At 52.4% G+C, this 24,741-nt stretch overlaps 1 protein-coding gene across 1 annotated transcript; it reads left to right on the top strand.

Annotated features, from left to right (window-relative positions):
* Nucleotides 1-115: 115 nt before the first annotated feature.
* Nucleotides 116-23,797, top strand: syt3 (synaptotagmin III). The gene is made up of 11 exons (XM_047016543.1): nt 116-843; nt 4,803-5,216; nt 6,824-6,917; nt 7,573-7,755; nt 14,602-14,728; nt 15,509-15,727; nt 16,254-16,374; nt 17,618-17,789; nt 18,890-19,019; nt 19,522-19,615; nt 20,662-23,797. The coding sequence occupies exons 1-10, from the start codon at nt 693-695 to the stop codon at nt 19,609-19,611; spliced, it is 1,701 nt and encodes a 566-aa protein (XP_046872499.1). The 5' UTR covers nt 116-692; the 3' UTR covers nt 19,612-19,615; nt 20,662-23,797.
* The last annotated feature ends 944 nt before the right edge of the window (nt 23,798-24,741 follow it).

Raw genomic sequence — 24,741 nt, 5'->3', positions numbered from 1 at the left:
AGAGTAATGTATCTTCTTTTTATTGTTTACTTAAGAGATCAGATTGATTGAATAGTTTGACGTAACCCCTCGTCTGGCATTTCCCAGGTGGTTTCCCTCCGGTCTCCCGTCACCTCTGACCCTGCCAACCTCTGACCCTGCTCCCTTTGACCTCTGACCCCTTTCAGGGGTTGCTGAGACCTTCTGAAAGGGATTCCCCAAATCTCCCCCCCCGCCCCAGTCTGGTCGGAGGTGCGGAGAGCAGCAGGAAGCTTCTCCACCTCCGGTGCCCCCGGCAGGGACAGCACCTCCCAGCACCACCTCAGCGGGGAAAAGGAGCAGTCCTGTAAGAGACAGTTGGAGAATAACAACAGTTTGGAGGTGATGAATGTGTCGGAGGCGTGACCCGGCTGAGCTGCATCTGGGTGTTGAAGATCCTCCTGGTCCAGGTTCCTGTCCTCTCTGTCAGGACGGAGGAGCAGTGAGGGGGATCATCTCTATATATGGAGGGCCACTGCTTGACCCAACCCAAGTAGCCCCTCCGCCTCTCCTGTCATTGGTCAAGTCTCACCCCGCCCATTCGATCCCCCGGGCGATCAGAGAAACAAGGCGGCCGGTCCTCTCCTCTCCCAGGCGCGGTCCGATTGGCGAGGGCGGCGAGGGCTGCGCTGTGATTGGCCGACTGCGGGCGGGAGTGCGATGCGGATTGGAGGATGTCAGGTGACTGGGATGAAGACCTGTGCAGGAAGGCCCTGGTGCTGGTGGAGGAGCTGTGCTTCGACTCCCCAGGAGTCTACAGCAAGAGCGAACGCTGCCAGGAGTTCAGCTATCTGATGAGAGGACAAAACCGTCAGCAGGATGCAGGTGAGGATAGACCGTGGGTGGAAGAGGGGTGGAGGAGGGGTGAAGGAGGGGTGGAGGAGGGGTGGAGCGTAGACCAGGGGGTGGAGGGTAGACCAGGGGAGTTGAGGATAGACCAGGGGGTGGAGGAGGGGTGGAGTGTAGACCAGGGGGATGGAGGAGGGGTGGAGGGTAGACCAGGGGGGTGGATTGTAGACCAGGGGGTGGAGGGTAGACCAGGGGGTGGAGGAGGGGTGGAGGGTAGACCAGGGGGGTGGAGGGTAGACCAGGGGGTGGAGGAGGGGTGGAGGGTAGACCAGGGGGTGGAGGGTAGACCAGGGGGGTGGAGGATGGGTGGAGGGTAGACCAGTGGGTGGAGGAGGGGTGGAGGGTAGACCAGGGGGTGGAGGAGGGGTGGAGGGTAGGCCAGTGGGTGGAGGAGGGGTGGAGCGTCATTCGGAGTTCTCAGGGTTGGTTCATACTGTATGTCTCCTCCCAGGCACATAGCAAATCTGGCCCGTCCCATAAGCCCTGCAATATTAATGTGATGGTTCTGAAATGGATGGTGCAGCCCTGGGTGTTTATGACCCAGGATGTGTGTGTGGGGTTCACACCTCCATGGCTGCTGTGGAGGAGCAGGGTGGCTGTTGGAAGAGATGATTCTGGTTCTCTGAGCCCGGGGTTTCAGGCAGGGATTTGAACCCGGGGCCTGAGAGCCCCAACGCTGTCAGTCAGTGGCTGGTGTGTGTGATGGTATGTGTGTGTGTGATTTGTGTGTGTGTGTGTGTGTGTGCGTGTGATGTGTGTGTGGTGGGTGTGAGTGTGTGTTGGACCCCCAGAGGTGTTAAATCAGTCATTGATTGACAGAGTCAATCCTAATCACGTGTGCTTTAGAAGCTGCAACCCTCTACCCCTCCCTCCCTCCCTCTACCCCTCTACCCCTCCCTCTACCCCTCCCTCTACCTCTCCCTCCCTCCCTCCCTCTCCTACCCCTCCCTCCCTCCCTCTCCTACCCCTCCCTCCCTCCCTCTCCTACCCCTCCTCCCCTCCCTCCCTCTCCTACCCCTCCTCCCCTCCCTCCTCCCCTCCCTCCCTCCTCCCCTCCCCTCCCATCCCCTCCCCTCCCTCCCTCCCTCCCTCCCTCCCTCCCTCCCTCCCTCCCTCCCTCCCTCCCTCCCCTCCCTCCCTCCCTCCCCTCCCTCCCTCCTCCCGGGGATGTGTAGATTAACAGGATCTTCAGTGGGATCAGTACTTGAGCGTTTTGAAGCACCTGACCTGCAGACAGACTAGCGGATAACTAACGTGTGGCCCACAACAACTGCCCCCCCCCCCCCAACCTCAGACCAGGACAATGTGACCAGTCAGCCAATGTGTCTGTTTCAGAATGAACCCCAATCAGTTTCCTCCTCACTCCTCCGCCCCCCGCCCCCGCCCAACTCTGCTCCCCCACCTCTCACTCCATCCTCTCTCTCTCTCTATTTCCATCCACCTCTCTCTCCATCCTCTCTCTCTCTATTTCCATCCACCTCTCTCTCCATCCTCTCTCTCTCTATTTCCATCCACCTCTCTCTCCACAGCCACTCTTTCTCTCCATGTGTGTCTTGTTCTCCACAGTGACAGATCAATGCCCCCCCCCCCCCGCACCCCCCGCCCTCCTCTCTCTGATCATATCTTTTGAACAAGTGCTGATTAATGACACATACCGACTGATGAATAATTCACCCGAGCAAGAGAGAGTGAGGGAGCGGACAGGGAAACAGAACAGGGGGGGGGGGGGGGGGGGACTGACAGGGCGAAGGTAGAGAGAGCCAGGCAGAGAGTGAGGGAGTGGCTCAGGGGGGGGGAGGGGGGGAGGGGGGGACGTATAAAACTACACAGCATGGGAATGAGCAAGAGGAAACGAGGGGATTGAAGAAAGAGAGGGGGAGAGAAACGAGAGGCGTACTGAATTCCAGGAGCCCCCTGGGCTGCAGGAATGTCTCTCTGGCTGCTGTTGTCTCATTTACTCATTTGCTCTCGGTCTTGTTGTCAGTGTGGTGCGGCTAGGATTTCCTTCTCCTCTGAATGATTTAACACTGTTTGTGTGTCTGTCATGCCCACAGTCACTCCAGACTGAACAGAACAGGGATGTTTGGTACAAGAGAACGACACAGAATGAGAGACAGACAGACAGGCAGACAGACAGGCAGACAGGCAGACAGGCAGACAGGCAGACAGGCAGACAGGCAGACAGACAGACAAACAGGCAGGCAGACAGACAGACAGACAGACAGACAGACAGGCAGACAGACAGACAAACAGGCAGGCAGGCAGGCAGGCAGGCAGGCAGGCAGGCAGGCAGGCAGGCAGGCAGACAGGCATCCCAAAAGGCAGACAGACAGAGGCAGGCAGGCAGGCAGGCAGACATCCCGAAAGGCAGACAGACAGACACAGGCAGGCAGGCAGGCAGGCAGGCACCAACAGGCAGACAGGCAGACAGGCAGGCAGACAGGCAGACAGACAGACAGACAGACAGACAGACAGACAGACAGACAGACAGACAGGCAGGCAGGCAGGCAGGCAGGCAGGCAGGCAGGCAGGTAGACAGGCAGGCAGACAGACAGACAGACAGACACAGGCAGACAGGCAGACAGACAGACAGACAGACAGACAGACAGACAGACAGACAGACAGACAGGCAGGCAGGCAGGCAGGCAGGCAGGCAGGCAGGCAGGCAGGCAGGCAGGCAGGCAGACAGACACAGGCAGACAGACAGACAGACAGAGAGACAGGTAGACAGGTAGACAGGTAGGCAGGCAGGCAGGCAGGCAGGCAGGCAGGCAGGCAGGCAGGCAGACACAGACAGACAGACAGACAGACAGACAGACAGACAGACAGACAGACAGGCAGGCAGGCAGGCAGGCAGGCAGGCAGACAGACAGACACAGACACAGACAGACAGACAGACAGACAGACAGACAGGCAGGCAGGCAGGCAGGCAGGCAGGCAGGCAGGCAGGCAGGCAGGCAGGCAGGGAGCTGGCCTCTGGTCTGGTGTGGAGCTGTCCAGCTCTCTGTTGCTGAAGCGGCTCTTTTCATCCCAGGGTCTCGGGTCTCCAGAGTGACTCACCCCCCTGCTTCGTGTCAGAGCGCTACCCTTCCGCCATCACTGATTCAAAGCTCCTAAGGCCTGATCACCCTGCAGGAGACACCGCAGTGGGTCTTAGGGCTCCTCAGGCCTGATCACCCTGCAGGAGACACTGCAGTGGGACCTCCTCAGGCCTGATCACCCTGCAGGAGACACCGCAGCAGTGGGACCTCCTCAGTGGGACCTCCTCAGCCTGATCACCCTGCAGGAGACACTGCAGTGGGTCTTAGGGCTCCTGATCACCCTGCAGGAGACACCGCAGTGGGTCTTAGGGCTCCTCAGGCCTGATCACCCTGCAGGAGACACCGCAGTGGGTCTTAGGAGGGTTATTGTTTGTCTCCCTTCTGATATCCAGTCCTCTACAGATTGCTTGTGTTCAGCTTGGTATTTCCAGAGGGGGAGATCATCTCAGGAGGCAGTGGATCAGTTTCCTCACCGTGCCCCCCCCCCCCCCCCGCTCCTCCACCCTCCTCCACCTCCTTAGAATGATGATGAGGGATTTGCAGGGTTAGGGATAATATGGTTTATTTATTATGCTGTGGGGTAAAAGCGAGCTCTAATAACAGTAAACTCTTTGAGAAATAGCAGATGTGAATTCTGGCACAGAATTAGAAAGATGATGTTATTCAGTAGTTTGTCACAGCTCAAACCTGTGTCGTCTCTCCTTCTTTGCTCTCTCTCTCGCTCTCTCTCTCTCTCTCTCTCTCTCTTCTCTATCCTCTCTCTCTTCTCTCTCTTCTCTCTCCTCTCTCTCCTGTCTATCTCTTTCACCTCTCCCTCCCTCCCCCTTTCCCTCTCCTTCTCTCTCCCTCTCTCCCCTTCTCTCTCCCTGTATCTCTTTCTCTCCCCTCCTGCAGAGATCAACGTCAGTCTCCTCTCTGTGATCGTCACATTCTGCGGCCTCGTTCTTCTCTCCGTCTCTCTCTTTGTCTCCTGGAAACTCTGCTGGTTGCCATGGAGAGACAAGGAGGGCGGGGGGCTGAGCCTGATGTCGGGGCTAATGCCAGGGGGCGGAGGGGTGGGGGGGCTGGGAGGGTCGGGGGGCGCCTCCCTCCTGCCCCCCCTCCTGCAAAGGAAGGAGACCCACTCGTCCTCCTCTCTGTACCCCTCCCTGGGCCAGCCGGGGCAGCATCACCCCCCATTCTCTGACCTGCTGGGGGTTGAGAGGGGCGAGGGGGTGGGAGGCGTGGGGGTGGGGGGTGTGGTGGGGGGGCCACAGGAGACACAGGAACACTCCTACCTGGATATGGATACCTACCCCAACAACACAGGTAACACACACACACCTACCCCAACAACACAGGTAACACACACACACCTACCCCAACAACACAGTTAACACACACACACCTACCCCAACAACACAGGTAACACACACACACCTACCCCAACAACACAGTTAACACACACACACCTACCCCAACAACACAGGTAACACACACACACCTACCCCAACAACACAGGTAACACACACACACATACCCCATCAACACAGGTAACACACACACCTACCCCAACAACACAGGTCACACACCTACCCCAACAACACAGGTAACACACGCACACCTACCCCATCAACACAGGTAACACACACATACCTACCCCATCAACACAGGTAACACACACACCTACCCCAACAACACAGGTAACACACACACACACAGCCCACATTGGACTTTTCAGGAACCTCCGTGAGGGACAGGAAACCTACACAGATCAGAGACTCTCAAAATAAACATTTAAAAAAATAGAAATGGTAATTCATGCTAGCGTCACATGAATTGTAAAAAGTGATCAAGGAAACATTTAGTTCATGCTTTTTTGTACGCAAGATCTAAGACAACAAATATTTTTCAGTTACATGTAATGCAAAGCAGAGATGGGAAGTAACAAAAGCACAAATACTTTGTTTAGATACTTAAGTAGATTTTTCTGGTACTTTAGTTCACTATTTATTTAATGTTTAATTTTTTCACTATTTACTTTCACTCCTCACATTTTGTACACAAATATCTGTACTTTCTACTTCTTACATTTTCAAGCCAGGCTCGTTTCTTTAGTTTTTATCTGTATTTGGTGTCATGATCAATATAATTTCTTCTCGACCCTCTCCTCTTCTTTCCTTTCACAGTGTGAAAAAAAAGTTTAGAAAGATTTACAAAATGTATTTTTTAAAGAAAGCTTTTGAAAGGTTGCAAAAATATTTTTGAAAAAAGGTTTAAAAATATATTTCAAAAGGTTTCAACTATATGTTTAAATTTGCGTTTATTCTTTTAGCAGACACTTTTATCCAAAGCAACTTCCAAGAGAGAGCTTTACAAAAGAGCACAGGTCAATGATAATAAACAACGAGATAGCCCCAAAAACATTGTGGGTAGCCAAAACACGAAGCATACATTGTGAAAAACCAAATAATGCGAAGAATCATAAGAGCATGTAGTTAAACAAGTTACAATTAAACAACATGAACCTCAAAAGTGCAAGAGTGTACCTGTAGAAAATCAGTACCAACTAACCGACAAGAGCAATGTCTCTCAATAAGAGTCATTGTGATGCTATATGCTAGACTAAATGTTTTTCAAAGTTTCAAAATAATTAAAAAAATGTTTTCAAAGTTTCGAAAGGTTAAAAAAATATTTTAGCTTTTTTTCCTTCAAAAATGGTTTTGCATTGTTGATGAGTACTTGATGAGGACTCTGCTATACTCTATTGTACTCTGCTCTGCTTTACTTTACTCTGTTGTAGGCTTCTCTGTTCTCCTAACCCCTCTCCTCCTCTCTCCTTTCCTTTCAAAGTGTGAAACAAATATCTAATAAATCTTTTTAATTTCTCCCCCCCTCCCCCCTCCCTACCCCCACACCCCCCCCTCCACCCCAAGGGAACCTGAAGCTGACTCAGATGTCTCCAGACCTCCCTGCAGAGGGGGGTGCTGCTCTGCCCCATGTCCCTTCACAGCAGCAGGTCACTGCACGGTCAGTACTGGGAGAGTGTGTGTGTGTGTGGGGGAGAGTGTGTGTGTGTGTGTGTGTGGGAGAGTGTGTGTGTGTGTGTGGGAGAGTGTGTGTGTGTGGGAGAGTGTGTGTGTGTGTGTGAGGGAGTGTGTGTGTGTGTGTGTGGGAGAGTGTGTGTGTGTTTGTGTAGTACTGGGATAGAGTGTGTGTGTGTGTGTGTGTGTGTGTCTGTCTCCCCCTGGCTGAGAATATCCAGTACATCTTCTAGTATATCACATTACTGGACCAAGCCTCCTCCCTCCACCCTCTCCCTCCTCCCTCCTCCCTCCTCCCTCCTCCCTCCTCCCTCCACCCTCTCCCTCCACCCTCTCCCTCCTCACCCTCCCTCCTCACCCTCTCCCTCCTCCCTCCTCCCTCCTCCCTCCACCCTCTCCCTCCACCCTCTCCCTCCTCACCCTCCCTCCTCACCCTCTCCCTCCTTCCTCCTCCCTCCACCCTCTCCCTCCACCCTCTCCCTCCTCAACCTCCCTCCTCACCCTCTCCCTCCTCCCTCCTCCCTCCTCCTTCCTCCCTCCTCCCTCCTCCCTCCTCCCTCCTCCCTCCTCCCTCCTCCCTCCTCCCTCTCCCTCCACTCCCTCCCTCCCTCCCTCCCTCACTCCCCCCCCTCTCTCCCCAGGCCCAAGCCAATGACTCACCAGCTGTCCAGCCCAGACTTCCACGGTGAGGAGAAGAGCGAGCAGGTGACCAGCATCGGCCAGATCAAGCCTGAGCTGTACCGCCTACGGCAGGGCGACCAGGGCGACGGCAAGCAGGGCGACAACTGTGGCAAGATTAGCTTCCTGCTGCGCTACGCCTTCAAGTGAGTCGCTCACACGCACCGCAGCGGCGGCGCTTCAGTAACGCTGGGATTGTTTAGGTTCTGGCTTTAGAAGGATTAAGCAATCTTCAGATTGGAGAGAGTTTGAGTTTGAACTGGTGAACCAGGTTATTCTGTAATCACAGGGGGATCACAGCGTCTTTGTTCAGCGTGCAGAATTGATTGTTCAGAGGGACATGGGAGGAGTAATGACTGTGATTGAGTAATTCCTCGTTGCGTGTGTGCGTGTGACAGAGACCTTTGTGAGGTTCTTTTGTGTGTGGCAGGAACTGTGTTGTTTATGGTGATGGTGGGCGTGGCCTCCTCAGGAGACAGGGGGGGAGGGAGGGAGAGAGGGGGGGGAGAAAAGAGGGAGGAGGAGGGGGGAGAGGGGGAGGGAGAGGAGGGGGGGAGGGGGAGTGCAGAAACCCAGGCGGTTCACCCAGTCCAGCGGGGCTTCTGACAAGGTCTCTGTTTTCATGCACAGCGTCACAATGACAGAAAGAGCTGACGTTTGAAAAACAAGAGATTGAGAGGCCATTTTAGACATGAATTATATATGTTGAACTACTTTAAACAGCAGACCCTCTCAACACGCAATAACACATAGCTGTGTTAGAGCTCCAATTACACTGAGATAAAGAGAGATGGGAGGAGAGGAGAGGGAGAGAAGAGGGAGAGAGATGGGAGGAGAGGGACAGATGGGAGGAGAGGGAGAGAGATGGGAGGAGATGAGAGGATAGAGATGGGAATAGAGGAAGAGAGATGGGAGGAGAGGGAGAGAGATGTCAAATTCCATTTAGTTCCAAGGAGCATTCCTGCTTTCTCCCCGAGCCAGTGTGTCTTTGAATCCTTCCTGTGCCCTTGTGATGACCAGTTGAGATTCAGACAGGGTAGCATGGAGGGAGGGGAGAGTGAGAGAGAGTGAGCGAGAGAGAGAGAGACTGAGAGAGAGAGAGAGAGTCTGCCAGTCTGCCTCCTTCACGTCCCTGTCTGCCAGTCTGCCTCCTTCATGTCCCTGTCTGCCAGTCTGCCAGCCTGCCTCCTTCACGTCCATGTCTGCCAGTCTGCCAGTCTGCTTCCTTCACGTCCCTGTCTGCCAGTCTGCCAGTCTGCCAGCCTGCCTCCTTCACGTCCCTGTCTGCCAGTCTGCCAGCCTGCCTCCTTCACGTCCCTGTCTGCCAGTCTGCCAGTCTGCCTCCTTCATGTCCCTGTCTGCCTGTCTGCCTGTCTGCCTCCTTCATGTCCCTGTCTGCCTGTTTGCCTGTCTGCCAGTCTGCCTCCTTCATGTCCCTGTCTACCTGTCTGCCAGTCTGCCAGCCTGCCTCCTTCACGTCCCTGTCTGCCAGTCTGCCTCCTTCATGTCCCTGTCTGCCTGTCTGCCTGTCTGCCAGTCTGTCCTTCATGTCCCTGTCTGCCTGTCTGCCAGTCTGCCTCCTTCATGTCCCTGTCTGCCAGTCTGCCAGTCCCTCCTTCACGTGTCTGCCAGTGCCAGTCTGCCTGTCTGCCTCTGCCAGCCTCCTCATTCACGTCCCTGTCAGTCTGCCAGTCTGCCTCCTTCATGTCCCCTGTCTGCCTCCTTCATGTCCCTGTCTGCCTGTTTGCCTGTCTGCCAGTCTGCCTCCTTCATGTCCCTGTCTGCCTGTCTGCCAGTCTGCCAGCCTGCCTCCTTCACGTCCCTGTCTGCCAGTCTGCCAGTCTGCCTCCTTCATGTCCCTGTCTGCCTGTCTGCCTGTCTGCCTCCTTTATGTCCCTGTCTGCCATGTCCCCCTGTCCGCCTGTCTGCCAGTCTGCCTCCTTCATGTCCCTGTCTGCCTGTCTGCCAGTCTGCCAGTCTGCCTCCTTCATGTCCCTGTCTGTCTGCCAGTCTGCCAGTCTGCCTCCTTCATCCTTCACGTCCCTGTCCCTCTGTGTCTGTCCCTGTTTGCCAGTCTGCCAGTCTGCCAGTCTGCCTCCTTCATGTCCCTGTCTGTCTGCCAGTCTGCCAGTCTGCCTCCTTCATGTCCCTGTCTGCCTGTCTGCCAGTCTGCCAGTCTGCCTCCTTCACGTCCCTGTCTGCCTGTCTGCCAGTCTGCCACGTCTGTTTGCCTGTCTGCCAGTCTGTCTCCTTCATGTCCCTGTCTGCCTGTCTGCCAGTCTGCCAGTCTGCCTCCTTCATGTCCTTGTTTGCCAGTCTGCCAGTCTGCCAGTCCCTCCTTCATGTCCCTGTCTGCCTGTCTGCCAGTCTGCCAGTCTGCCTCCTTCATGTCCCTCTGCCTGTCTGCCAGTCTGCCAGCCTGCCTCCTTCACGTCCCTGTCTGCCAGTCTGCCAGTCTGCCTCCTTCATGTCCCTGTCTGCCTGTCTGCCTGTATGCCTGTCTGCCAGTCTGCCTCCTTCATGTCCCTGTCCTGTCTGCCAGTCTGCCTGTCCCTGCCAGTCTGCCTCCTTCATGTCCCTGTCTGCCTGTCTGCCAGTCTGCCAGCCTGCCTCCTTCACGTCCCTGTCTGCCAGTCTGCCAGTCTGCCTCCTTCATGTCCCTGTCTGCCTGTCTGCCTGTCTGCCTCCTTTATGTCCCTGTCTGCCAGTCTGCCAGTCTGCCTCGTTCATGTCCCTGTCCGCCTGTCTGCCAGTCTGCCTCCTTCATGTCCCTGTCTGCCTGTCTGCCAGTCTGCCAGTCTGCCTCCTTCATGTCCCTGTCTGCCTGTCTGCCAGTCTGCCAGTCTGCCTCCTTCACGTCCCTGTCTGCCTGTCTGCCAGTCTGCCTCCTTCACGTCCCTGTTTGCCTGTCTGCCAGTCTGTCTCCTTCATGTCCCTGTCTGCCTGTCTGCCTGTCTGCCTCCTTCATGTCCCTGTCTGCCTGTCTGCCAGTCTGCCTCCTTCATGTCCCTGTTTGCCAGTCTGCCAGTCTGCCAGTCTGCCTCCTTCATGTCCCTGTCTGCCTGTCTGCCAGTCTGCCAGTCTGCCTCCTTCATGTCCCTGTCTGCCTGTCTGCCAGTCTGCCAGTCTGCCTCCTTCACGTCCCTGTCTGCCTGTCTGCCAGTCTGCCTCCTTCACGTCCCTGTTTGCCTGTCTGCCAGTCTGTCTCCTTCATGTCCCTGTCTGCCTGTCTGCCTGTCTGCCTCCTTCATGTCCCTGTCTGCCTGTCTGCCAGTCTGCCTCCTTCATGTCCTTGTTTGCCAGTCTGCCAGTCTGCCAGTCTGCCTCCTTCATGTCCCTGTCTGCCTGTCTGCCAGTCTGCCAGTCTGCCTCCTTCATGTCCCTGTCTGCCTGTCTGCCAGTCTGCCAGCCTGCCTCCTTCACGTCCCTGTCTGCCAGTCTGCCAGTCTGCCTCCTTCATGTCCCTGTCTGCCTGTCTGCCTGTATGCCTGTCTGCCAGTCTGCCTCCTTCATGTCCCTGTCTGCCTGTCTGCCAGTCTGCCTCCTTCATGTCCCTGTCTGCCAGTCTGCCAGTCTGCCTCCTTCACGTCTATGTCTGCCAGTCTGCCAGTCTGCCTCCTTCACGTCTATGTCTGCCAGTCTGCCAGTCTGCCTCCTTCACGTCCCTGTCTGCCAGTCTGCCAGCCTGCCTCCTTCACGTCCCTGTCTGCCAGTCTGCCAGCCTGCCTCATTCACATCCCTGTCTGCCAGTCTGCCAGTCTGCCTCCTTCATGTCCCTGTCTGCCTGTCTGCCTCCTTCATGTCCCTGTCTGCCTGTTTGCCTGTCTGCCAGTCTGCCTCCTTCATGTCCCTGTCTGCCTGTCTGCCAGTCTGCCAGCCTGCCTCCTTCACGTCCCTGTCTGCCAGTCTGCCAGTCTGCCTCCTTCATGTCCCTGTCTGCCTGTCTGCCTGTCTGCCTCCTTTATGTCCCTGTCTGCCAGTCTGCCAGTCTGCCAGTCTGCCTCGTTCATGTCCCTGTCCGCCTGTCTGCCAGTCTGCCTCCTTCATGTCCCTGTCTGCCTGTCTGCCAGTCTGCCAGTCTGCCTCCTTCATGTCCCTGTCTGCCTGTCTGCCAGTCTGCCAGCCTGCCTCCTTCACGTCCCTGTCTGCCAGTCTGCCAGTCTGCCTCCTTCATGTCCCTGTCTGCCTGTCTGCCTGTATGCCTGTCTGCCAGTCTGCCTCCTTCATGTCCCTGTCTGCCTGTCTGCCAGTCTGCCTCCTTCATGTCCCTGTCTGCCAGTCTGCCAGTCTGCCTCCTTCACGTCTATGTCTGCCAGTCTGCCAGTCTGCCTCCTTCACGTCCCTGTCTGCCAGTCTGCCAGCCTGCCTCCTTCACGTCCCTGTCTGCCAGTCTGCCAGCCTGCCTCATTCACGTCCCTGTCTGCCAGTCTGCCAGTCTGCCTCCTTCATGTCCCTGTCTGCCTGTCTGCCTCCTTCATGTCCCTGTCTGCCTGTTTGCCTGTCTGCCAGTCTGCCTCCTTCATGTCCCTGTCTGCCTGTCTGCCAGTCTGCCAGCCTGCCTCCTTCACGTCCCTGTCTGCCAGTCTGCCAGTCTGCCTCCTTCATGTCCCTGTCTGCCTGTCGGCCTGTCTGCCTCCTTTATGTCCCTGTCTGCCAGTCTGCCAGTCTGCCAGTCTGCCTCGTTCATGTCCCTGTCCGCCTGTCTGCCAGTCTGCCTCCTTCATGTCCCTGTCTGCCTGTCTGCCAGTCTGCCAGTCTGCCTCCTTCATGTCCCTGTCTGCCTGTCTGCCAGTCTGCCAGTCTGCCTCCTTCACGTCCCTGTCTGCCTGTCTGCCAGTCTGCCTCCTTCACGTCCCTGTTTGCCTGTCTGCCAGTCTGTCTCCTTCATGTCCCTGTCTGCCTGTCTGCCTGTCTGCCTCCTTCATGTCCCTGTCTGCCTGTCTGCCAGTCTGCCTCCTTCATGTCCCTGTCTGCCAGTCTGCCAGTCTGCCAGTCTGCCTCCTTCATGTCCCTGTCTGCCTGTCTGCCAGTCTGCCAGTCTGCCTCCTTCACATCCCTGTCTGCCTGTCTGCCTGTCTGCCTCCTTCACGTCCCTGTTTGCCTGTCTGCCAGCCTGCCTCCTTCACGTCCCTGTCTGCCAGTCTGCCAGTCTGCCTCCTTCATGTCCCTGTCTGCCTGTCTGCCAGTCTGCCTCCTTCATGTCCCTGTCTGCCAGTCTGCCTGTCTGCCAGTCTGCCTCCTTCATGTCCCTGTCTGCCTGTGTGCCAGTCTGCCTGTCTGCCAGTCTGCCTCCTTCACGTCCCTGTCTGCCAGTCTGCCTCCTTCATGTCCCTGTCTGCCAGTCTGCCAGTCTGCCTCCTTCATGTCCCTGTCTGCCTGTCTGCCAGTCTGCCAGTCTGCCTCCTTCATGTCCCTGTCTGCCAGTCTGCCAGTCTGCCTCCTTCACGTCCCTGTCTGCCAGTCTGCCAGTCTGCCTCCTTCACGTCCCTGTCTGCCAGTCTGCCTCCTTCATGTCCCTGTCTGCCAGTCTGCCTGTCTGCCTCCTTCATGTCCCTGTCTGCCAGTCTGCCAGTCTGCCTCCTTCATGTCCCTGTCTGCCAGTCTGCCAGTCTGCCTCCTTCATGTCCCTGTCTGCCAGTCTGCCAGTCTCCCTCCTTCATTTACCTGTAACACTGCCAGTCTGCCAGTCTGCCTCCTTCACAGCAGCCTTTGTGTTGACAGTGCTGTAACAAGTTGACACATTTGCACCAGGGGAATAGCAGCTGGTTTTCGAGAATTGTCTGTGTGGAATACATCTCAGTGAATTTGTCCTGGCTGGAGAAGTAATGGGTATCTTCTGCAGAGTGCTAGAGGGACTCGGATAAAAAGCTTGTCTTTTGTTACTGGGTTTGTTTCGAGATCCAAAAAGGCAGATGTTCAAATATAGGAGCTCCAGCGATGTAATGAAGCACTCTGCAGATGTGACTTGTTCTCAACACAACACAAATCACCTGTCGTTCTAAATTACATCAGGAAACTGACTGTGCCTGCATTAACGCTCACCATAGCCTGAACAACGAGATTCAACTCTATCACTCATTAGACTGATGTTTTACATGCTAATTGGACAGGTTTGTCCTAATTAAAGTATATTTTCCAGTTTAGTAGCGGGATATAATTTCATGATTTTCAAATTGCCATGTTTGTCATTTCACCAATTTAATTTGATTGCATTACTGGCATGTTTATCTGATGCCCTTAATTAGATGTGAACTTGTGATTAGCACATTTCCTGATTGGGCACAAGGTAATTGTGTCGTCGACAAGTTGATCTCATACCTGATTGGGCAATACAAATAATTGGCATGTTTGTGAGACGACCTATTGGCCGTGGCCTGTTGCTGTCCCGCCTCCAGAGTTCATGCTGTGCTCCTAGCGGCCCTAATGAAGTGGTGACACACTCGTTAGCGAGGGGAGACGTGTTCTAACAAGGTCTGATTAAAGGCCTGCCAGCCATCTCCCCATCTTTAATTAAAATGTTTAGAAACCTTCAGACAGACCACCACACTGGGGGAGGGCGGACCACAGGAAGACGTGTGTGTGGTGTGTGTGTGTGTGTGTGGTGTGTGTGTGTGTGTGGTGTGTGTGTGTGGTGTGTGTTGAGTGGGTAATGTGTGTGTTGAGTGGGTAATGTGCCCAAGCCTCCCAGCTGCTTGTGTTCATGACCCAAACCCACCATAACAAAGTGTGTTCATGATTAGAAATGGGCCGGCTGACCTCTGTCTCCAGGGAGACCTGGTCTAAACCCACACAGAGACAGCACACTCTGCACAGCACTGAGACCACACTGGAGCCTGGCTACTGACACTGCACACACACCCTCACACACCCTCACACACACTACACCCACTCACAGGAAACACCTTTTTTAACTAGAGGTTTTGTTCCCCCCCCACTCCTCTCCTCTGCCTACCCCCCTCCTCCTTCTCCTCCCCACCTCCCCCCCCCCCCAGTACGGAGCAGCTGGTGGTGAAGATTCTGAAGGCTCTGGACCTGCCAGCCAAAGACGCCAACGGCTTCTCTGACCCCTATGTGAAGATCTACCTGCTGCCAGACAGAAAGAAGAAGTTCCAGACCAAGGTACCAGGTCATCTCTGTCATGATCAGGCCTGTCTCTCTGTCATGATCAGGCCTGTCTCTCTGTCATGATCAGGCCTGTCTCTCTGTCATGATCAGGCCTGTCTCTCTGTCATGATCAGGCCTGTCTCTCTGTCATGATCAGGCCTGTCTCTCTGTCATGATCAGGCCTGTCTCTCTGTCTCTCTGTCATGATCAGGCCTGTCTCTCTGTCATGATCAGGCCTGTCTTTCTGTCATGATCAGGCCTGTCTCTCTGTCATGATCACGCCTGTCTCTCTGTTATGATCAGTCTTGTCTCCCTCTGTCATGATCAGGCCTGTCTCTCTTTCATGATCAGGCCTGTCTCTCTGTCATGATCAGGCCTGTCTCTCTGTCATGATCAGGCCTGTCTCTCTGTTTCTCTGTCATGATCAGGCCTGTCTCTCTGTCATGATCAGGCATGTCTCTCTGTCATGATCAGTCCTATCTCTCTGTCTCTCTGTCATGATCAGGCCTGTCTCTCTGTCATGATCAGGCCTGTCTCTCTGTCATGATCAGGCCTGTCTCTCTGTCATGATCAGGCCTGTCTCTCTGTCATGATCAGGCCTGTCTCTCTGTCATGATCAGGCCTGACTCTCTGTCATGATCAGGCCTGTCTCTGTCTCACTGTCATGATCAGGCCTGTCTCTCTGTCATTATCAGGCCTGTCTGTCTGGTGTTATCAGGGCTGGTCTTCAACCCGGGTCACCAGTAGGGGAGTCTACTACTGACCCCGCTGACCCCCCTGACCTCTGCCCCCCAGGTCCACAGGAAGACCCTGAACCCGGTGTTTAACGAGACGTTCCAGTTTGGGGTTCCCCTGGCGGAGTTGCACTCCAGGAAGCTGCACTTTTCTGTGTACGACTTTGACCGCTTCTCCCGGCACGACCTGATTGGCCAGGTGGTGGTGGACAACCTGCTGGACTTCAGTGAGGGCACCGGGGAGAAACCTGTCTGGAGGGACATCGTGGAGGGCACCGTGGTGAGACATACACACACACCTAGCAACACCCACACCTAGCAACACACACACACACCTAGCAACACACACACACACCTAGCAACACACACCTAGCAAGACACACCTAGCAACACACACATACCTAGCAACATACACACACACACCTAACGACACACGCACACACCTAGCAACACACACAGTGTCACCACCACCACAGTGTTACCACCACCACAGGCAGATTAGCATAAGGGAGGGGATAAAAATAGCTAATTGAAGTGTCACCATTTATCATGTTCCTCTGCCGGGGGTGTTTGACTGATTGACATCTGTTTCACTGACAATGACAACACTTGACTCCTCGTCTAAACGTCCATTTAAGTTGTCACTTCAGACCAGTCTGAGAAGGAGCAGCATGGATCACATGCCACATGGTGGTCTGTTAAGAACCTCTCTCACCTGCCCTGTCCCTGTCCAGCAACACCTCTGACCCCTGTGTGTGTGTGTGTGTGTGTCTCTGTGTGTGTGTGTGTCTGTGTGTGTCCTGCAGGAGAAGGCAGACCTAGGGGAGCTGAACTTCTCCTTGTGTTACCTCCCCACCGCTGGCAGACTCACTGCCACTGTCATCAAGGCCACCAACCTCAAAGCCATGGATCTCACCGGCTTCTCAGGTGAGCTCTGTGGGTTTGCAACATGGACAGCCAAGAGAAGACTTACCAGTGAAGGACTGTGTCGCACTCTCTCTCTTTCATCTGGCCTTTCATCTCACAAGGACCTTGTGACATGAAAGGCCAACGTGGTGTGTTAGAAACAGAAAGCCAGACACATGTATTCTACTGCGTCGTTAAGTCATGCCTCAAATAGGACATCATGAACACCCTGAAACATCCCACTCGTTAACCTCAACTGCATAATCAATGTAAAAAAAAGCCAATAATGTCCTTGTCTGATTGATGGCCTGGACTGGTTGCGGAAAATTATTTAATTAACACATTTCTAATCAAGTTATTAATCTGCTATGAGGACATGATGATCCAGCTATAGAACCTCAACCTTTGATGAAATTGCATTTTAAATGATAATGAGGACACACTGTTATTATAACATTAATGATTACGAGTGTAATGGCTCAAAGATCGTTAAAATCCACCGTAAAATCAAATCCTAGCTGTCCGTTTGCACTCAGTGCTGTTGTCGGTTCTGAGACCTGCTCCTTTGGAGCTGAATGGATCTTTAGAGCGAAGCCACCTTCCTTTACCTTCCTAATCCGGATTGGCTAAGGTGACTGGATTTGCATGCCTTTCATGTGTAACACAGACAGATCCTCTGAGCATCATTGTTAATAGCTTTCCCAGGAGTGCTCTCTCATCTCTCTCTCTCTACATCTCTCTCTCTCTCTACATCTCTCTCTCTCTCTACATCTCTCTCTCTACATCTGTCTCTCTTTACATCTCTGTCTCTCTACATCTCTCTCTCTGTCTACATCTGTCTCTCTACATCTCTCTCTGTCTCTCTCTCTGTCTCTCTCTGTTTCTCTCTCTCTCTGTCTCTCTACATCTCTCTCTGCGTCTGTCTATCTCTCTCTCTGCCTCTGTCTCTCTCTCTGTCGCTCTCTCTCTGCCTCTGTCTCTCTCTGTCTCTCTCTCTCTGCCTCTCTCTCTCTCTGTCTCTCTCTCTGTCTCTCTCTCTCTGCCTCTGTCTCTCTGCCTCTGTCTCTCTGCCTCTGTCTCTCACTCTGCCTCTGTCTCTCTGCCTCTCTCTCTGCCTCTGTCTCTCTGCCTCTGTCTCTCTGCCTCTGTCTCTCTGTCTCTGTCTCTCTGCCTCTGTCTCTCTGTCTCTCTCTGTCTCTCTCTCTGCCTCTGTCTCTCTGCCTCTCTCTCTGCCTCTGTCTCTCTGCCTCTGTCTCTCTCTCAGATCCGTATGTGAAGGCCTCCCTGGTCTGTGACGGCCGCAGGCTGAAGAAGAGGAAGACCTCCATCAAGAAGAACACGCTGAACCCCACCTACAACGAAGCCCTGGTCTTCGACATCCCCAACGAGAACATTGAGAGCGTCTCCATTCTGATCGCAGTGATGGATTATGACTGGTGAGAAGAGGCAGGACTGTTAGCATGCTAACACCAGGCTATTATGCTAACATAATGCTGTTTTCATGTTAATTCCAATCTTTAGACACTGCTAAATTCACAGTTTTTACCATGCTGCGACAATCCTTTTTTGTGTTAATGCCAATGCTAGGAAAATGCTACATTAATGCACTTACCAAGCTATGACAATGCTAATTGGATGTTGTATTATGACGCTTTTATCACTGGTGTATTGACTGCACAGCATCATCACTGTTCATTACCAGCCACATCATCAAGGTTACTGGTGGCCACTAGAAGTGTGTTTTCCCAACATGCACGTGGTTCTTTGCTGTGGTTATTTGTGGGGGGTGCAGTCCTGTGATGGTCTGCTGCCCTGTGACTCAGACTACAGTGGGCCTGCAGTTTGACATAAGGATGGGTCATGAATAAACATGACTATGTTAATACTAATGGAAACAACGTCTGGTAGAGAGACACTGTCTAACCCTGCCACCGTTTCTCTGTCTGCCTCCACTTCTGCGTCACAGTTTGGCTTCTTCTTGGTGTGTGTGTGTGTGCGTGTGTGTGCAGTGTGCAGTGTGTGTTCAGTGTGCAGTGTGTGTAAATGTACATGTTCAGACCTGTGTGAAGACTCACTGTGTTGGTTGCTGCTCCCCCTATAGGAATGAAACCATTAGAGTGTGTTCTCTGTGTGTGTGTGTTCTGTGTGTGCAGTGTGCAGTGTGTGTGTGCAGTGTGTGTGTGTGTGTGTGTGCGTGCAAACCATTAGAATGTGTGCTGTGTGTTTGTGTGCTGCAGCTGTACTGCTTGGGTCTGATGCTGTTATTTTGTCCCAGTGTTCAATGTTGATAAATGAGGCCTTCTCTGCTTGTACCTGACAATATCTCTCTCTCTCTCTCCATGCTGGCCCTGGCTGTCTCTCCCCCCCCCTCCCTCCCCCCCCCCCCTCCCTTCCCCCCCCCCCCCCCCTCCATTCCCCCCTCCCCCCTCCCCCCCCCCCTCCCCCCCCCCCCCCCTCCCTTCCCCCCCCCCCCTCCCTTCCCCCCTCCCCCCCCCCCCCCTCCCTTCCCCCCTCCCCCCCTCCCTCCCTCCCTCAGTATTGGTCATAATGAGGTGATAGGGATGTGTCGTGTGGGCAGTGATGCTGAGGGTCCAGGGAGGGAACACTGGACAGCCATGCTGGCCAACCCCCGCAAGCCCATAGAGCACTGGCATCAGCTTGTAGAGGTACTGGAGTGTGTGTGTGTGTCTGTGTGTGTGTGTGGGGGGGGTTCTTTGTGTGTGTGTGAGTGTGTGTGGGGGGGGGGGTCTGTGAGAAGGGTGTGTGGGTTTGTCTGTGAGTGTGTGTGTGTGGGGGGGGGGGATTCTGTGTGTGTGTGTGCTTTTACAGATCTGTTCAATCATTGTCCTCTCAACCAGCAGATTCCTTTTGCTTGTTCATGCTTGGTCAGTAAGCAATAACAGAGAAAAACATTTTACACTTTAGATCCGTTTTCCTCCATATTGGTTTGGTAACCCTCCCCATCTAGCATCAACACCCGCCAATAGATGAACAGAATACATATTATTGTGTACTTCATGAATTCATCAAGATCCTCCCGCAATTATTACCATCAATATATCAATCAGTTACCATCACGTCTTGTTTTTTGTGTGTTATATGTTATTTTATGTAAACGCATCATTGATCACAGTGCCCTAGGTAACGTAGTTTCTTCTCTGTTTCCAGGAGAAAACCATGAACACGTACGTGGCGAAGGCTGCCCCGGCCGCGTCTCCTAAGCCCCACATCGTGGTGGACAGCCCTCACTCAGAGTAGACCTGTGAGTCTCTCCGTCAGAGCAACCCAGACACTCACTCCTCCACCCACGCCAGTGATAAGCTAGGTCCTCCAGCCATGCCAGCAATAAGCTAGCTCCACCAGCCAGGCCAGCGTTAAACTAGCTCCTCTACCCACGCCAGCGATAAGCTAGCTCCACCAGCCACGCCAGCGATAAGCTAGCTCCACCAGCCAGGCTAGCGATAAGCTAGCTTTTTGTTAGCATAGCTGGTGAAAAGTCACGCTCGCGAGTCACAGAGCCTGAGTTTGAGTACCAGCGAGGGGTAAGATCGGGAGGAAGTGACACTCAAGGGAGTCAAGCCGAAATACTTAAAAAAAAAACAGTTGGAAAATGACGCTGTTTCTAATTAGTCAGATAAGTGAGCAGCAGTTAAAAAATGTAATAATAGATTAAAAAAATTAAATAATAAATCCCATGATCCCAGTCAGTATCAGTGTCCAGCATGATCCCAGTCAGTATCAGTGTCCAGCATGATCCCAGTCAGTATCAGTGTCCAGCATGATCACAGTCAGTATCAGTGTCCAGCAGGAAGTCACTTCTCCTGCAGGTCTGCTGATAGCTGTAGATGCCTCTGCTCCAAGCCAGTAACATCTGCATGATGTGGACATTGTAGGGTCAGGGTTACGCAACCCATCCTTACTCCTCTCCTCCTTGTCTCTCTATCTCTCTCTCTCTCTCACACACACACATTCACATTCTTTCTCTCTCTATTCAATAACTAATTTCAGTAATGTTTATTGGCATGAATGAGTGAGCACTGTTGCCAAAGCCAGACAAGATTGAACAAATAGATGAATTATGATACATTTACATTTGCAGATAAAAAGAAAGATTAAAAAAACTACTAACTAATAGCTAAAATCACAAGGATAATAATCCAATTAATAACAAGAAAGAAAACTAATATGACAACTTTCTCACTCCGCTCTCTCTCTCCCTCTCTCTCTCCCCCCTTCTCTCTCTCTCTCTCTCTCTCTTTCACTCTGTTTCTCTCATTAAACCTCTTCCCCTCCTCCTCCTCTCTGCAGGTCGTTGTCTGTCCAGTTCCAGACCTTCATTTCTTTCCACTCATCTGTGATTCATTCTGAGAGAGAGGCTTGGAAACACATCAACTGCTCGTGCTCCTAAACCCTCCTCCGAGCCGACGGCCCAGATCACAGGCTGGGCACCAGCTCCACGTAGAAGATTACACTACACATACACAATCATACACAGATACTAAGTCATTCATATTAGGAGTAAAGTAGGTACAGTAATGAGATAAGAAATATCACACAGTGGACACACACACACACACCACTCAAAACAGGTTTGTAGTTAGTGTGTGGTTCAGGTTATTACTGGTAATTCATCCAGAAGATAAGATGTACATTTCTCCTTTCAAAAAACCAAATAAAAAGCTAAGAGACTGAAAATGGGCCAAAAACGATCCTGCACTTGTACAAACGTAGAAAGGAAAAAAAAATACATGTGGATATTTTCTGTTGCAACAGTAGTGAGGAGGTGTATGGTGCCGTAGTGGAAAAGTGTTCCGTGTGTTCCGTGTTTTCATCATCAGGACAAACTTCAGGTTCCAGGGACTCCAGGCAGTTTTAGATGCCTGGTTCAGGCTCTCTGGATAAATACTTCTCCTTGTTGAAGTCTTGGTCTACTGGTTCCTCCTGGTTCCTCCTGGTTCCTCCTGGTTCCTCCCGGCAGAGGAGGGAACCCATCGGAGGTCATTATTGATGTCAGGAGAGGTAGATGTGTGGATGGACCCATTAGCCAAAGCATGTTAGGTAACCTTGAAATGTGTCTCTCCGCCTCACCTTTTATTCCCCCTCTCCATGGGAATCATCAATATCAATTTGCTTTTATTTTTCTATTTATTCATTTGGGGATTTGTGTAATATATTTTCATCAAGAAAGGATTTGACTCATGACAGTTTTTTACTATTCACTGAAGATGAGACAGTCTTGGAGGCCTGAACAATGTGATCGCCTGTGTGTGTGTGGAAGGAGTCTTGCCATCTGGCCACACTGAAGAGGACTCCTTCAGGGAGCTGTGATTAGGATGGACCTGCACTTTTCTGAGTGCATTCACTGGAAATGTATCCTACTTCAAAGGATTTCATCATATTATTTTTCTATCATTCCAGGATTTCATTTTTTTGAAAGACATTATTTGATTTGAAAAGAGAAAAAAAATTGTCTGTCGTCCATCCATGTTTCTGACAGGACAACAAGTTCAGAAGGACACAAGCATTTGTGTTGCTTTTTATTTCCGTGTATTTCCGTGTTTGTGGGTGTGTTTTGTATCTGTGTGCGTCTGCCTGTGTGTCCGTGTCATCGTGACCTTGTGTGTGACATGTTCCCGTGGTCTCCTCATCCTCCTCATCCTCCTCATCCTCCTCCCCAGCATCCACAGACTCCAACTCTCGTCTTGGAACTAAGTGTGTCGTCTGTCCTGTGTCTTAGAGGAACCATTCCTGTGTAGGACCCATTGCACTCGCTGGGAAGTGTGGTTTTCCCTCATGTGAGGGGTTTGTCTCTCATAGACATTAGGTCTTACAGTCTATGTTGTCTCTCGACTCAGCAGTCAGTCACCTCTTGCCTGATGTAAGTAATTGTGTTGGTTGTGTACTACTTTCAATAAATGTGTACTGTATGTCTGAGGAGAAATCAGTCGGCACGACGGTTGAAAAATACAATGTTGGAAACGTTTTGATGACATAAACCAAGGAAGAGGTTCCGCAGGCGTACAGTTTTACAGATGACTGCATCTACTTTGTGTCCCTTTGAGATCCATTTAAACAAGGAGATGGAGAGGCAGACATGTCTGTTGACTCACCTAACCAGACAAGACAACCTCCTAAACTCCAGCTCGTCCTCCCAGAGCGTTTGATCTGACCTTCTGTGTGTGGTTACAGAACCATGTCTACTGCTCTAGAAGATACTCTGCCAAACAGGATATATTTGCCAACCACAATCCTGTAACCCCAGTAAAACAATAGCTACCACAGGATACTAAAACCATACTGAATTACTATCGCTGCCTCTCCTCATCCTCCTCTCACTCTTTCAGACAGGGAGTCAGTTGCATTCAGGCCAGGGAAGGGGAGACGTGCTGGTCGTATGCTTGGTGGGAATACGGCTAAGGCAGCCGCGTATCCCGTATCGCACCCATAAGAATTCCATGTTGTTTGTTAGTCCCGGATGTCATTGATCTGCTTGTATAAGTAGATATGGTATTGATCGATCAGCCCCTGGGTCCTGTAGCGATCCCTCCCAGTCCTGATTCCCTGGCCTGTTCAGCTGCTGTAGAAGCCCCTGCTAGCGGACTGGGGGATGTATGTGAGCTTGTCGTGTAAAAACCACCCTTGCTGTTCTTCCTCTCTTCACGACGCTGCCCTCGTTCTCTCCCGCCCCCTCCTTCCTTCCCCTCTTCCTTTCTCCTCTCCTGTTTTCCTGCTCTCTCCAGGCTTTTAACTTTCCCTTCATCCTCTTCGGCCCTCCATTTCTTTTCCGGACACAAACCCAGAGCCCTGCCCTCCATCTTGCCTCCCCGTCCCTCCCTCTCTCTCTCTCTCTCTCTCTCTCTCTCTCTCTCTCTCTCTCTCTCTCTCTCTCTCTCTCTCTCTCCCTCCCTCCATCCCCCTCTCCCCTTCCCTCCCACCATCCCTCCCTCTCTTGCTCTCTCCTCCCTCCTGGTTCCTGTGTTCCTCTCTCAGTGTTAGTGCAGTTCTGAATGGGAAACGTGTTTGCATGCTTATATTAACATGGATGATGTCAACTTGATGCAATGAAAATTAACTAAGTGATGCTTTAAGCAAAACCTGAAAATGAACTTGATACTAATACTACTAATGATGAAAATGGAGACCTAGCAATCGTTTATCTCTGTGATCAAAACCACGATGATGAGTAACATTGTTTATGCTGTGTATCTTAAATTGGTATTCCTGTTTTGATTTATTTTTTACTGTATTTTTTATATGATTTCTTTAGAAGTTTACTTTTTTATGAGTTAAGCTGATTTGAACAGGAGTGAGACAGTCAGTCAGGGTGATTGTTTCAGTCAGAACAACTATGAGAAAGAAGAGGTCATGACCAAGATGACATGGGAGACCATGTTGGAAGTGGTGTGGTTGAAGCTGATTATGGAAATAAAGGATATGTATCATCCAGCAGCCTCAGGAGTGTCTGTTAACCAGGTCTGGGCCTACACAGTATTGGTCCTACATAGTACTGGGCCTACACAGTATTGGTCCTACATAGTACTGGTCCTACACAGTACTGGTCCTACACAGTATTGGTCCTACAGAGTACTGGTCGTACACAGTACTGGTCCTACACAGTATTGGTCCTACATAGTACTGGGCCTACACTGGTCCTACACAGTACTGGTCCTACACAGTATTGGTCCTACACAGTATTGGTCCTACACAGTACTGGTCCTACAGAGTACTGGTCGTACACAGTACTGGTCCTACACAGTATTGGTCCTACATAGTACTGGGCCTACACTGGTCCTACACAGTACTGGTCCTACACAGTATTGGTCCTACACAGTATTGGTCCTACATAGTACTGGTCCTACACAGAACTGGTCCTACAGAGTACTGGTCGTACACAGTACTGGTCCTACACAGTATTGGTCCTACATAGTACTGGTCCTACACAGTGCTGGTCCTACAGAGTACTGGTCGTACACAGTACTGGTCCTACACAGTACTGGGCCTAGACTGTCTATCCCCTGAATATGTCTCTCCCTCTCTGTCTTACCCTCCATCTCCCTCTCACCCTCTTTATCTCATCCTCTCTCTCTCTCTCTCTTTCTGTCTCCCGTGCATTAAGTCATGTGTAATTATTTAGTCACTTTGTCATGAATTCTTTATTGTGGATCAGGGCTGCCTGGCCTGTGTGTCTCACTGGTCCTGCTCCATCCTCCTGCACCCTGGACCTGTCCCCTGGTCCTGTCCCCTAGTCCTGTCCCCTGGTTTTCCTCCCTGGTCCTGCTGCCTGGTCCTGCTGCCTGGTCCTGCTCCCTGGTCCTGCTGTCTACTTCTTCACTCTGGGTCTTTCTCAGAGTTCAGATAAATCAGGGCATTCCTGTGGTGATCCTCTGA

The sequence above is a fragment of the Hypomesus transpacificus genome, unplaced genomic scaffold (assembly GCF_021917145.1).
Source record: "Hypomesus transpacificus isolate Combined female unplaced genomic scaffold, fHypTra1 scaffold_403, whole genome shotgun sequence".
Classification (NCBI taxonomy): Eukaryota; Metazoa; Chordata; class Actinopteri; order Osmeriformes; family Osmeridae; genus Hypomesus; species Hypomesus transpacificus.
This window is presented reverse-complemented; position numbering and strand designations above follow the sequence as displayed.